Source organism: Barbatula barbatula (assembly GCF_947034865.1).
Source record: "Barbatula barbatula genome assembly, chromosome: 11".
Lineage (NCBI taxonomy): Eukaryota > Metazoa > Chordata > Actinopteri > Cypriniformes > Nemacheilidae > Barbatula > Barbatula barbatula.
In genome coordinates this window covers 20,557,060-20,572,822 of record NC_136774.1, presented here as the reverse complement: position 1 = coordinate 20,572,822, position 15,763 = coordinate 20,557,060, and the positions used below count along the sequence as shown (strand labels likewise).

Below are 15,763 nucleotides of genomic sequence, written 5' to 3'. Positions count from 1 at the left end.
CGTCTTGCATGGAAAGGCATAACCATCATTTAAATAAGCAGTGAAAGCACTCTCATCCGTCCTTGACCAATCACAGTAATGCTCTGAATAGGTCATACTCTAAGCTGATATTTGAGGTTGGCCGAGGGTCAAAAGCAGAAATACGACGCAGGTTTATGTGAAGTATACCGACCGAAGAACGCAATAAAGAAAATATAGGGGGTGGAGAGCCTGACAGATAGATGGATTATTGTTAGAGAGAGAAGGCGAAGAGGGAACAAGAAGGACCGACGTACTGATCGAAGCGAGAATGTGCGGCTCTGCCATGGTAGTTTCTTTGTGAGGGATAATATACAGGCAGAGCGCCACGGATCTCACATCACACAATACGTCTCCAAACCACAGCATCATCCAGCACTCCCCTGCAGAACCCTTCCCCCCCATCTCATGGGACACTACATGTTAAGGGACAGTGGATTTCAGGATGTCTTTGATCAATATGAATCAATAGTGACAACCCGGTCATGTATTATTAAAGAGATTAGCCTGACTCTTCATGAAAGGCGAGGTCCACGGATGTGCTAGTAGAAAGATGACCGGGGCTAGTTGTCACACACAACACTAGCAGTTTTCGTTAATTGTGGTTACATTGGCTTTAAATGCATTCATTTTTTCCTTAAAATCTACTCTCTAGAATATAATGACTACACTAGCAATAGATATATTGCTGTGAGCTGTTATGTGGGGTGTGCGCTCATTGTGATTTCGCACATCAATAGCGACCACAAGAAGATCTGCATCGCACTTTACAGGTCACTAAATAAATCATACAACATAACAGCTTTTGATGACGGCCTTTGTCAGAAACACACCCCCAAACACACCAGGAGAGAAACGGAGGCAGAAATCTGTGACGTAGGGTGTAGACAACAGCACTGGCACGCCCTGGGCGACCATGTCTCTTGATATTAACGGAGTGAGGTATAGCCACGCATTCTCTCCGTAACACAGCTCTCGGGCCTGTGAATAACTGGGACAAGACAAAAAGGCCGAAAGCAAGAGACAAGGCAGGAAACCTCATTTCGTCCAGTTACCGTAGATGTAAAGTTAGACTGTTGTACAGTGTTTCAAGCAAGATTATTATCTTTGATTAAAACTATTAGCAAAAACTCATTCGTTTGCTAAAAATAAAAACTACACAGCACTAATGTTAAACATATGCACCACCATGCTTGCAAAACTAAATACACGTTGAGCAGCATTCCACAACTTTTGCCTCCATCGCCACCACTGTTTTACATTTTACAAACTTTTCTTTACATAGGTTGAAGTCAAATGACGTTTAACTGATAATTTGTTGCAATTTGTTCAAAAAACGGCTCAAATTTTCTTTCCCATCTTTATGACTGGTTAATCATTGTGAATTGGATTAAGGTAAGGAGTCGGTTTTAACACTGACTTATTATGAACTTGCTGGAGTTTTTAAGATTAGATTTAACCTTACAAAATGTATTCTAATGAATTCTTAGAAAAGGGAGAATCCGGCTCAAAAAATCATACAAGAAAAGTTGTCGTTGACCAATGCTTCTGCAAAAATAACTTTAATAAATGCACAGAAGCGTTAGGCAGCGAGGTGGCCTTTGCTGAAAGACATGTGCTTTTAATAGCCCTATTCATCACAACGCCCGATTGAAATTTATTTCTCGTTCAATTACAGCAGATGAAGAGATCTCACTGCTGTTATTCTACAGAAAATGGCTGTCGGAGAATTTACAAATCAATAGTTTAAGCCCAATGTCCTTTCTAAAAACTACAATGTAAAGGGATATTATGAAGCTGAATGTCACGTTAAAGTCTTATATTTGTGTCTTATAGTTTCGCTGTTTGATCCGTCAATCTGGACTTAAAGGGATATTTCTGCCAAAACCGACAATTCTGTCATTACTGATTTACCTTCATGTCATTTAAAACCTGTATATGACTCTTTCTTCTGTGGAAAACATAAGTAGATATTTTAAGAAACGTCTTGGAGGTTTTGTGTTCATACAACGGAAGTCAATGGGGCCAATGTTGTTTGGTTACCAGCATTCCTCAAAATATCTTGTTTAGTGTTATGCAGATGAAGAAAATCATACAGGTATAAAATGACATGAGGGGAAACAAATTATTAGAGAATTTTACTTTTTAGGGTAAACGAGCCCTATGAGGGCAATTTATAATAACTATAAATACCATCACAAACATTATTACCAGTAATACTTAATACATCATTCATATTTTTTTTAAATATATTCATATTCAAACGAGTATTTTTATGACATTTTAGGTTAGTGTATAATAAATGATCAACTTACCACGTCCTGTTAATATGTTTCAGCTTATCAATAAACCCTTCAGAGAGGCCAGTTAGATGCTTAAGAGCTTATTCTTCACATAAAAGGACATCAGATATCTAAATGGAAGCTTTTACAGAGTTATCGCTTAAAAGGTCAAATATGCTCAGTAATGGAGTCCATAATGCACGAAACCACAGATTCTTCTCTGATGCTGGGCATCGTAGTTCCCAACACAGTTTCTGAAGGCGGATGGGCTGCAATTCAATGCAATGATTCAATCCCATGTCTTGCCTTTTTGACATCTAAACCTGAGAGTGGAGAACAGAGTCCGTAAAGCAAAACCCATTAAGCTGGAAGTCTGCAATTCTCAGCACCATTAGCAACACCAAAACATCCAGAGAGATGCTGTAAAATATCAGTAAGTTGACAGACCTCATCTGAACTATTCGACTCGGGCAACCTTCAGGCGAAGGCAACCTGAACAATCAGGAGAAATGACCCGCAACCGACTGTGAAGGATGCTGCATTTGAAAAGCATTGTGTATGTCACACCTTAGTGCCATGAAGTTGATGGTCCCTCTCCCAGGATAATAAGCCGGTCTAATGAGGCATAAAATCTCTGGACAACCAAGGCCATTTTTCTGCTAACACCACAGCAATAGACGCAAGGCTGGCGATGAGCTTAGAGGAAATCTTTGGAGTGACTCAACAAATTCTAATGACAGATAATGTTCTCTTGAGATTGTTTATGGGAAATGGGAATGCTTATACAAACATTCATGTGTGGGATTGGTTGATAGTTCACCCCAGAATACAAATGTACCAACTCATTTCAATGATACAAAACATAAAACGAAATAAATACATAGATTCATTCTGGATTCAAAATCTTAAAGGGACGTTTTTTTCTCGAGGGTGAGTAAATGAAGACAGAATTGTCATTTTAGGGTGAACTGTCTCTTTAAAAAAGCACATTAAAAGCATCATGAAAGTTAATAATGAATACAATAATATACATTTCGCTCCCTGATTTATTCAATGCTGCCCTCAAAACAAAACATATGGACCCAGAACCCTGGAGCCTTATATTTCTTCTCTTGACAGCCCGAACAACTAAAGTCGGCCGAATATTTCACAAGCTATCTCTCGCAAATTAGACGGCAGCCAAACCATTTATCCTCAGAGTAATCCAATTCTCTTCTTCACTCCGTGATCCCAATTCATTGGTGGGAAAGATGACTCAGACATTTCAGCACTGCAATAAGTGACTCTTAACAATCCTAACAGAGACGAATAGAGATGCTAAACGTTCGGAGAACAACTTGATAAATGATTTGAGGAAAAACGTGATCTGTAAAACAAGACGCAACCCTGTAGAGATGTTTTTACACATGAACAACTTCATTCGAAATATGAATGTAAGACGAACAGTACAGGTGTAGTCGAAGTAATTTGCATGAGGGTAAGGGTTCGAACCCACATTGCCCACATCAGCACCACAAGTATTTAACATCGACATAAATGCCCTAAAGTTCACAGATTTCTGTACACCTCGACTACACACAACATGTCGATTTGAAAGCGGCTTTCACATGTTCACACAAACAAAAGACAGCTCACATACAAAACATAAGCACACATGCACAGATCTACGTGTTGGCTGTATTGTACCTGTCATTCTCCGCGCTCTTGAAGCCCGGTAGGATGTTCCTGAAGCTGCTGTGCCGGTCGAGCTTCGGTTGGCTTTTGGTGCGTTTAATAGACCCCTTCAATCTGCGGCTTAAGAAGCCCTGAGTAGAAAACCAGACCAGAGGACGATATTACACACACCGAATTAATGAAACAATCTACACGGCTGCGTTTTTAATCGTCGGTCCCCCTCCTCTCATCCGTAGTGTTCGGTTGAGCAGCGCATAGCTGTGTGATTGGCGCGGCGCACACATCTGCTCACGTCGCGATGGGCTGAAGAAGCCCCGCTGATGTGATACTCCCCTCAAAGCCGCTGTTACCATGGAAACTGTTGGCTGGCATGAAAAGGGGGAAAATACTGGTGCACTGCAACTGTGTGGAAGAAGAGCTGAGCTGGTGCTTTCGAAAGGCTGTAAACATTAGGATGAGATTAAAAGGACCCGAATTATTCTTGAAAGACCAACGTCTGTCTGACGGGAGATATTTGACAAAATCAGAGGACAAAGGGCATGAGGGCAACAGATACATTTACTGGGGGTGGTGGTCGGGTGGTGAATGGAGATCTCCTGCATGAATGAAGGGCTGATTGAATATAAATGACTTAATGGTTGTTGTGGCACAAATAATAATTAGGAGACCAATGGGAACAAACACAAAGGCCAAAACAGGCACAGACATATGTTGTGTTTTGGCTCCTGGTTTTCACGATGGGATGCTGGAGTACTCAGAAGGTTTTTTTTAACAAGGCTAACCAGCAAGTTGACAAAGTTCCAGACAGGGACATGGAGAAATGGTCACAATGGTCACGTTTTGTGTGTAAATTTGACAAATGTTAATAAATTGTGATATGTGACTTTGTTTCTGTTTTATCTACATTGCACTTTTCGTAGCTCATTCCGAATTTGGATTTGTGATCAATCTCCTTTCCCTCAAATATATATGTTAAATAAATATATAAAAATGCAATATTATTAAGTAAAGTATTGCCCTTTGCCGTTTAATCTGGCTGGTATCTGGAGCAGCTTTGCATTGATTTAACTGTTCTTCCATCTCAATAATTAATAAACATCATGGCCATTATCATATCCATGTTATATTACAACTTAGACAATAAAAAGCAATAAAAGAATTGGTTCCAAAATCTTCTTCTTCACCTTCTCACACCTAAGTGAAAAAAACCCACAATGCACTATTCAGTTAGGAGTCATTTGTAAATGGCTTATGTTCACATCTAGAAAGCAGTGTCAAACTGTTTCTTTCATTTAATTAGTTTCAAAGTTAATTTCTAAGTACGGCAAGTTGGTAACATCTTTATTCAACAGAGACTTATTTCTGAGGTTCTGAACACAAAGTGCATGTCAGGTGACTTGTATATCCTCTTATCCAAACATACTTTTAGTTATCCAAATGTTATAAAACTCCCTATTTTTGGGTGCATCCTCCGCATAACATAGCCATTTGTCTACGTTCCAAGTAGAATTATTCATTGGGCGAGTCAGGGTGAAGGAAGAGAGCTGTTTGATGATGTTGTTTAGAGCAGACATGCATCTAAAGGCTGCAGCCGCGGTCAGGATCAATGACACTGCAGATCTACTCAAGAAACAAAGCTGGTGCTGCTTATGAAATAACAAAATGAGAGGCTTTACTGTACATTTGAACGAATGTTTATCATTGGGTTCAGAAAGATTCTGCAATTCTAAAAATCCCAAAAAAACTATCAGTTTCGTAAAACAAGCTTTGCCTGTTCAAATTACTGGATATCTTTTTTAAATTACATTTCATTCATTAAAAATCACATGTGATGGCATGAACAGATCCGGACAGAACTGGTATCTACTTACTCCTGAGGTTGGAGTGTGATATTATTTGGGTGTGGCCTTATGCTGGATGCATCACAAAACCTATTTAATAAATAGTGACTTATATAGTGGGGTCCATTTGGGAAAATGTTTATTTTGCATTTTGTATTTATTTTATCATATTTCACATTTAATGTTATTCTGACAGTATTGATAAATGTACATACATTTCAGAATTCCTTGTTATTTGCTAATCCAGCCTGAATTGGACGAAAGCATTAAAATTGTTTTATGTTTTCCAATATCTGCCGTGGCGATTTTTCTCTCTAATAACACACTATTCCAGCCATAACTAGGTTAACATGCATTATTGTTGCCATCTTGTCTAATAAGCTCTGTCAGCCGCCAAAAGTATGAAGTCCTTGAATTCTTTTGTGTCTATTGGGTTCACGGACTGAATTCCTATAATGCTTTGGTGCTGATGCTGCATTCCCCACCTGCCTCTCATCTCCCCCTCCTCAACCTCTTACCCTGTAATCTTTATGCTTGGCCTCTCTCTGCCCTCTTGTGTCCGAGTCTGCCAGTTTGTGTCTGACAGTTTTAATTGTTTGCTTGTCTGTTTGTACGAGCTGACAACACCAGACACGGCGTGAAACAATCTGAGGCCGATGCACATGGATCTGAGCCCTGTCTGATTTTGTCCTGGACTTAACTGTGTAAGAATGCAGAAGGCTAAGCTCTGTCGTGACCTGCTCTAAATGAACTGCTAGTCACACAAGCCCTAATGACAGAGAAAATCTGGGACGCTGTTTCAAATTCTAGCGCGCTACCTACATAGACAGCCTTTAAAGGCATCCTAGAGCATGGGTTTTCAAACTTGGGTCCAACGACATCGGGCCACAAAGGAGTGATGGGGTCAGCAGGAAAGATTTAAGAATAAAAATTCTGAATAAATAGTAAAGAATAAGAAAAAAATAAATAGGTACATTAGGTCAAAGTAAAAAATTTGATTAAAACACCAAACAACAATGTATTATTTATGTCATTAATTATTTATAATAAAAATATATACTACTCATAAGTTGTTATTAATATATTAAAAATATTACATTCAATTGAAGAAAACAATAAAAAACTGACTAATTTAAATACAATTATAAGTAAATACAAAATATATATTATATACAGTAAGTAGTAAATATTTTAATCTACCATAATATATTATATTAAAATGATTTTACTATAGAAATGTATTATGTTATTTACATTATTACATAAATTATCTATATTTAGTATCATAATATAAAATATGTATAAAAACATAAGTAATGAATACATTTCATAATACATTGCTACTCTACAGTGCCAAGAAAAAAAGTTATTAAAAATATTATATTTATTGAAATTATATTGAACAATTAAGTGTATAAAAAATGTCTTTTAAATTTGAGCATCCTTACTTAAGAATGATCGTTCTTGGAGGTCTTTCCTAACATTTTACTTAATAGTTTTTTAAAATCATTGTCTCAAAAAGAGCAAATCAATTCTTGGTTTATGTCATATCTTTGTTTTAACACATCTTCTCCTTAGAGACATAAATGCTTAACCCCCTCGAGGGTCCTATGACATGCAACATTTATGCAGTTGTGTCTCAACAAGCAACAAGTCAATCTTGCCACAACCGGTGGAATTAAAGCATCATGTTCTCAGCCCTATCGAGCCAATGTACCAAGGTGACAAGATAAACATTCCTGGAAGACATTTCATTTAAGATGACTATAACTCAAGAGGCCCCTTATGCCAAGTCTTCCAAATGTCTACCTATCAAGACCTTGTTATGACCCTGAAAACCACGTTTTTGTGCCAAGAACATGAATTCTTCAATGAATGCACGAAGCATAATTTCCATTATCAGACACGGAAAAGATGCTGTGTAACTCGGCTCGGATAACAACAAAGCAGTCTCCCAGCTCCAGCCTGCGCTAAAAGCCTGAAGCATCTGCTGAAAAAATACATCTAATATCATTATCGGTTCAGATCGCAGCCAGACAGTCTAGCCTGAGCCATAACACAGAGGAGTCCGCGGTATGAAGCTGCTTCCTCTGCGAGACAGCCGGGGCCTGTGGGAAAATCTGTAACACTGAGTTCCTAAGGATCGCAAGGAATCGAACCCTTCCCATGGTTTCCATTTGGGCGTTTAGGTTCAAGTGTGCTTACAAACATGGAGTCATTCTGCGCTGATTCAGATAAAGGGATATTTCGCTACCAAACATTTTACGCATGTCTCAAGGTATCGTAACGTTCATTTGAACACTTACATCTGCATTTTTACTGTTTTTCTCCTAAATGAATCAGTGTTCTGAACGACTCGGATGATATATGATTCAGTGAGTCGTACAGCAAGACAGCAAGAAAATCTTTTTGAACAAACTGGTTGAATGATTTACTGACTCAGAAATAAAATGCCGCCCGCCACATACTGGCCGTTTAAGTTAACATTTCTCTTTATAAACATTGCTGTAAACATGAAATTGGTAGTACTTAAATTTGAATTAGTTCCCACGTGAAAAATATTCTTTAGTATTTACTACAGTAAACTTTACTAAAATTCTTGACACTAGTGTTTTGACTCCTACCATAGTAAATACTAAAGTATACTACAGTATTCGCACAATTGATTCAATTACTATAGTTAATACTACACAATATTGTAGTGTACAGTATTATACAGTTTACTATAGTAAAATAAAATCCTCTAGATCTGTGTATTAAGGACATTTTGATTATTTTGTAGATTTTAATTATGAACAAGGCACAGCATCGTGATACTACTTGGTATCATGAAACTTCAGCAGGTATAGTATATATAGCTACAAACTGTATATACACATTAATAACAAAAAATAAAAACTCGAATTAATATAAACCAATTGTCAAAATAATCATTAGTTCTAGCCCCCCTCATTAAAAATAATAATGATCCGTATAAGCCTCCGTCACCATGGTAACCATTCCTAAATGGGTTGTGTGTCTAGTTAGAAGACAGCGGTACTGAAGTAATTTGAGAAATCATACCTCCATATCAAGTGTGAGCGACAGGAGGGGGTAGCACACCCCTTCTTAAGATGGCATGAGATAAGCACAGGAACACACTGGCAATGCCAGCTGCGCCCGCGGCTTTTCAACATCTCAGTTAAACGCAGCAAGATTCCCTTCCCATCTGTCTCATTTACATCACGCAGGACCGATCGCATCTCCTCCCACGACCACAAAGCATTAGACGCGCGTTCAGGTCTGTAAACCAATAACTGAACTCTATCAGGCTGCGTAATCCTTCACTCCTCAAAGGCTGACCCGGGGCGTCACAAATAGCCTTGACCGGGGCGCTCACTTATATTTGAAGAGAGTCATTAGGAGAGGTGATTCTCGCCCCAGGCGGGATACGTGCACGGTGGCGAAGGGACACACCGGCAACCTACCGTCTCTCCTCAGGCTGTGGATGACACCTGTGTTACTCGACTAACAACAACCGCTGGGATTAACCGAGTGCAACTTCAATCGAGAGTTAGCCGACAAGTGCTTTCGAGTGGCCTTTGCCTCTAATCTCAGAGTCAATGAAAGCTATGAGTGTGACCCGATTGCAGTTATCCAGAACAAATAGAACCTGAAGATGCTTGTTAGAAAAAAATAGCGCATGATCCTTTATCGTTTATCAACTTTCTCACACAGAACATCTGACATATTTTAGGAACAGGGATACCGAAGACCATTCAAAGCACTGTACCGTAGCATTAGGTCAATGCAAATGACAGTATGTTATTTGTCTTCAGCCAAAACTCAGACGGACAAAGAAAGAAAAGGAAAAAATGTGTAAAAGATTCCATTGGAGATGAAAGATGAAGAAATAAAAAATGCTACACACAGAATTATAGTTTTAAATACACTAGAATAAACATACATACACTTACAATGGAATAAACATACACTTACAATGGTCGGCTCTAGATCCCTGAATGTAGAACTTGTGAAATGGCATTCATTTGCAACTACAAGCTGTGTGAATTTTTTTATGTGTTTCTGTGATGTCATAAATGCATACCGTGACTTTAAAAGGAGTCGACGAATCTGCATCCATGGCGCCAACCGTTTTGTCCATGGTACCGCCGGGCATGCTGCGTCTCCGGCCCACCCTGTCAATATGTGACTCTAAAAAGGGGAGAGAAAGAGTCACCATTAGCAAATTCACCTGGTGTACATTTAAAGTTCACAGGGCTGTTTTTAAATCAGATCTACACTTTCATATTTAAAGAATAAAGTTTCTTTGAATAATCTGGTTAAACCAAATGAACTCTAAAGTGAGACCTTCCTGAAAACATGCAAAACATCATTGCTTCAAACCCAAAAGCCAACCCCAGGCTTCGATGATATTCTGTTTCTGTAATAGCTTTACTGTGTCAGTCACACGATTTATTCATGCATAGCCAGATGGTTGAATTTCTGCCTGAATCAGGCTGTCAGACGCTAGGCATTCACTGCACGCCTGTATCTCTGTCTGCCCGATTGATGGAGAGACAGAGAGAACAAGTGTTTGTGTGGGAAACAAATGAGAAAGTCAACTCAGCCAACCTGAAAGACAAGATCTATGAAACGCATCCCACCGCCTCTCTCTTTGCACCGTTCGGATCATTTCAAAATAAAAAGGGCAGGAAAGGTTTCTGTGCTTCGCTGGTTTTTCATTCTGAAAGAGGCATCGCTAACAAGATCTAGAACCCTATTTTTGGTGCCACCACTTTTCTTGTGCCTGAATAGGTTATTTGAATAAAAAAAGCCTCCCGTCTTGCAGAGAAGATCAAATTGAGTCAGGGTTTGGGGGCGAACAGTTCCCCTTATTAACCAACTCCGGCATGCTTGCTCTCGTGTGCGTGCATTTACTTCGACAAAGAGCATCGGAGAAATCAATCACTACTCAAGCAGCCTGCAGATTAGAGGTCGTCGGCACGGATCCGGTCCTGAGTAAAAGCAGACGTGATCTGACAACATGGAGGATGAATGATTAACCACCCTGCAGAGGCATCGACATATGAAAATTCAGTCTGTGCGGGAGCGTGTGGGTGTGTTAGTAATTTCATCACTTGCCGCTGAAAGGATGAACAGATTGGAATGCATGGGAGGGAAACGTCAAACGCAGGCTTTTGCTTATAGTGTTGATATCACAACACACTGATGCATATGTTCGGGAAGATCATGATCTGTGATCTAAATCTAATGTTTGTAAACAAAGATATACACACAGGTGTTAGGGGCAATGAAGTTTGTTTGTAAGCAAAACATTATTAATAAAGCATGTGGGTCTACTGTAAGCTTTACAGATCAGTAATTGTAAATATGGACAGAAAGAACATAAATAATGTTTGATGGCATTTCTAATATCTTCACTTGAAGCGGCAATCTGGTATGCTTTTCTTTCGATGTGACATTCTTAGTATCGAAAGGTTAAATGTATGAAGTTTAGCGGCATCTAATGGTGAGGTTGAAAAATTGCAACCAATGGCTCACTCCACCCCTCCACTCTGTCTTTCGAAACAAGCTAAGATGTCCTCACGTTTTTGCTTCTTTGTCAAAGCAGATACCAAATTAACGAAATGCACTCTTTAGAGCGGTTTGTCCATTTAGGGCTACTGTAGAAACAAATGCCAAATTCCATGCAAGGGGACATGTGGTGTATGTGTTAGGACTCTGTCCTTCCTGTCTCGAGCTTTCTAGCTCCCTGGGCAGAGTCATGACATTGCCACATTGCTCACGTCATTGGATTACCTGTTGTTCCTGTTTACAGTTTGTGAACTTATTGTTTTCACTTTTCTAGAGACTTTGTTTTCTAGTGTTTGTTTTGAAAGTGTTTTCTTTGTGCTGGTTTTCCCCATTGTGGGTGTTTTATTTAATACAAGTTTCTTGTTATACCTTCGTCTGCCTGCATCTGGGTTCTGTCCAAACCATTCTTGACAGTATGTAGATAGAAATAGCTCATTCTAAGGTAGTGAAAACATAAAATTTCAGTATGTAAGGTACTGTATTTATACATCTCTGAAGACATAGTTATGTTCAATTATATTGCATTTCAGTCAACAGATCCTCCAAAGATATTACACATTAGGAATTGAAACATTGTCATCTTCGATTTCAAGTTGTTTGACAACTTGCCTTCATGCGAAAGCATTCTGTTGATGCATCCAAAGTGCCCATGCTGTGCATATATCACAAAAAATGACTTAAAAATCTAAAAGCACATTTGGTCTGAATGATAAACACGATGCCATTACAACCCGCAAACTGCTAATTGATGCTGCTATTATTTCATCACTAAACTGCTTGGTCACGACAGTTAAAATGCCGGCAAATGGAAAACCATCAAACAGAAATTTGGAGCCGGCTCCCACAATCCTCCACTCAGAGCCAAGTGTTTGTGAAGAGTCGAGACAGTAAAACGCTTTCATATTGAGAGCACAACACGAGGCGCTGGAGGAAGCTTGAGTGGAGTCTGAACTCTTGACCGCTCCGCTGATATTTGTTCAGAACAAACATGCTGCCAAGACAACAGAAGTCGAGCATACGTGTTGCTGTGGAAATGTTCTCGCTGTACTTTCAAGATGGAGAAGAAAGATCCAAGCAGTGGACTCATTATCTGGTTACGGTAATGAAGCCAGCTGTTGTTGTTCATCTGTCATACTGTATGCAAATTTGGTTATGAGAACCAAGATTTCAGATCAGATTTTACAATAGACAGGACGTCATTGACACAAAATTAGTAAACGCAAAATGATTTCATGTTACCGTCCGGTAAAAACAAATGATGATAAGTGCAAGAAACTATATTAATATCAGGGGAAAAAAGAAGAGATTTAATTAACATACAACCCTTAATATAACATTTGAAATAAAATTTAAATAGAAAAATTTTAAGTTTAATAAAATTAAAGTTTATAAAGATTTATTTAAATTATAACAAAATATCTCGGTGATGTGAAAATTATTTAACCAACAAACATTTTTTTCTGGAAAAGAACAACCACTAAAAGTTAACAGCTTAATGTTGCAATAGAGAAAAATGTCATTTTAACAATGCCAATTTTTTTAAAAAAATACAATCTATTTACTATCTACATCAACTCAAATGTACAAAACAACATATTTTGAAGTATTTCAATGTGCACATCACAACATGAATGTTTGCATTTTTTGATAAACCTGGCATCCTGCTCGAAATGAAAAAAGAAAACGTTCTCGACTAATAAAAACAAGCAAGCAAGCAACAGCGTGTGTAAGATAATCAATTCAACCCCATATGTTGTGAAGGCTACTGGGTCACTCACTCACCAGAGACCTACAATACACCACAAATGCGAAATAGGGCTAGCGGCCCTATTAATCTAAACTGAACAAGATACATGACCGAGGCGTGTACGAGACGTCTGCACTGTGGTCCCGTCGTCCTCCATCTTATCTCACAGAGGACTCTGTCATTCCTGAAAATTACAAAGAAGTGCTCTACAGTTTCATTTAGCATTCAAGCGGGGCAATAACTCACAGATCTGTCTCATTTTCTCTTAATCTAAATGCATGTTCCTTTTCTCACGTCTGGCTCGACTTGTCACAGCAGGACACGATGAATCTTTACAGGGCGCTCGGTTCAGTCAGATGAAGGCCAGGGACACCATGTAATTTGATTTCTTTGGCAGCAATGCTTTTCGGAGTAAAAAGATAACATAAGCACGACTGCATAATATTTATTCATTTGATTCATGTTGTTCATTTAGTATACACACACACACACACACATATATATATATATATATATATATATACACTCACCTAAAGGATTATTAGGAACACTACTAATACTGTGTTCGACCCCCTTTTGCCTTCAGAACTGCCTTAATTCTACGTGGCATTGATTCAACAAGGTGCTGAAAGCATTCTTTAGAAATGTTGGCCCATATTGATAGGATAGCATCTTGCAGTTGATGGAGATTTGTGGGATGCACATCCAGGGCACGAAGCTCCCATTCCTCCACATCCCAAAGATGCTCTATTGGGTTGAGATCTGGGTACTGTGGGGGCCATTTTAGTACAGTGAACTCATTGTCATGTTCAAGAAACCAATTTGAAATGATTCGAGCTTTGTGACATGGTGCATTATACTGCTGGAAGTAGCCATCAGAGGATGGGTACATGGTGGTCATAAAGGGATGGACATGGTCAGAAACAATAATCAGGTAGGCCATGGCATTTAAACGATGCCCAATTGGCACTAAGGGGCCTAAAGTGTGCAAAGAAAACATCCCCCACACCATAACACCACCACCACCAGCCTGCAAAGTGGTAACAAGGCATGATGGATCCATGTTCTCATTCTGTTCACGCCAAATTCTGACTCTACCAGCTGAATGTCTCAACAGAAATCGAGACTCACAGACCAGGCAACATTTTTCCAGTCTTCAACTGTCCAATTTTGGTGAGCTCGTGCAAATTTTAGCCTTTTTCCTATATGTAGTGGAGATGAGTGGTACCCGGTGGGGTCTTCTGCTGCTCAAGGTTGTGCATTTTGTGGCTTCACAAATGATTTGCTGCATACCTCGGTCGTAACGAGTCAAAGTTGCTCTTCTATCAGCTTGAATCAGTCGGCCCATTCCCCTCTGACCTCTAGCATCAACAAGGCATTTTCGCCCACAGGACTGCCGCATACTGGATGTTTTTCCCTTTTCACACCTAGAAATGGTTGTGCGTGAAAATCCCAGTAACTGAGCAGATTGTGAAATACTCAAACCGGCCCGTCTGGCACCAACAGACCCGTCTGTGTGTGTGTGTGTGTGTGTGTGTGTGTGTGTGAGGAACAACATGAATCAAATGCATAAATATTCTATTTAATATATATAAATAGGACTGTGATCCACCACTCAGGTGACCAAAGGTTTTGTCAAATAAAACCAGGTTTCAACAAGAACAAAAATAATAAAAACATTTAAATTAAGTGAGTTTATAAAAACAAGCAAAAAAAGAATATTATAAATGTAAAATTCTGTCAACAACTGCACAACTTTAAACTTTATACTGACTTTTACACAGAAAAGTGTTATGCCAATGACTGTTGCAAGTACGTACAGTAGCATCGAAAAAAGACGGCAAATGCTGCGTCAATCACTGCATACGAACTCTTGAATTCATCTGTCTCTGGAGGTTCTGGATATGTCAACTCGCAGAACTTCTTTGGTCTTCGGCTGATGAGTTCAGGTAAAGTCGTGACTGCAGATCTCTCACGTCGGCCGTGATCTCGTTTCTGCCAACCCAACAGAACATTTCATCTCCGAAACTTCCTCAGCAGGCCTTTATCAATCTCACCAGCTGCCCAAACTCACAGTGTCACTCACAGCGAGACATTTAACAAATCCGAGCATCGTGCCGTTTCCAAGTAAAACTGCCAAAACAATATAACATTTCTGCTCGTGTCAAATTCAGAGAAAATGTTAAAATGCTCCCGCCAGAACAGGCCCCGATTTCCAGAAGACTCACTTTAAACGAATTATTCATTTCTTTATTTGAGATGTCATGCATATTCATAGACTATAATGCTTCCCAACTTAAAAACAAATCCCTGACCCTAAGCACTGATAATAGCGATGCTTACCTTAGCAGAGAGAAGAAATCAAGGACAAAACAGTATAAATTGTAGAAGGAAATAGTGTCTTGCTATGTTCAAACCTGAGCTAAAGTGGAGGTGGCAGTTTCCTCAGTATTGCGAGGACTCGGTCTCTCTCTCTTGCTCCCACACAGACGTACACAAACACACTGTATAAATCCTTGCTCTAATCAGTGCAGGTATTCAGAGGAAAGGCCCCTGGAGGCTGTATATATACTCTGGAAGCTTCACTTCACCACAAGAAGAAAAGGAAAACACTTGTTTATGAA

General features: G+C 39.2%; 1 protein-coding gene across 4 annotated transcripts in view; it reads right to left on the bottom strand.

The window, feature by feature from the left end:
• The window catches only part of dab2ipa (DAB2 interacting protein a), a 73,493-nt gene that overhangs the window by 37,646 nt on the left and 20,084 nt on the right, over positions 1-15,763 (bottom strand). For all 4 annotated transcript variants that reach the window (XM_079467303.1, XM_079467307.1, XM_079467308.1 and 1 more), the window contains 2 exons: positions 9,903-10,009; positions 3,987-4,105 (listed from right to left, as the gene is read on the bottom strand). In XM_079467303.1, the coding sequence (XP_079323429.1) occupies positions 3,987-4,105; positions 9,903-10,009 (226 nt within the window). The remainder of the gene's footprint in view (positions 1-3,986; positions 4,106-9,902; positions 10,010-15,763) is intronic.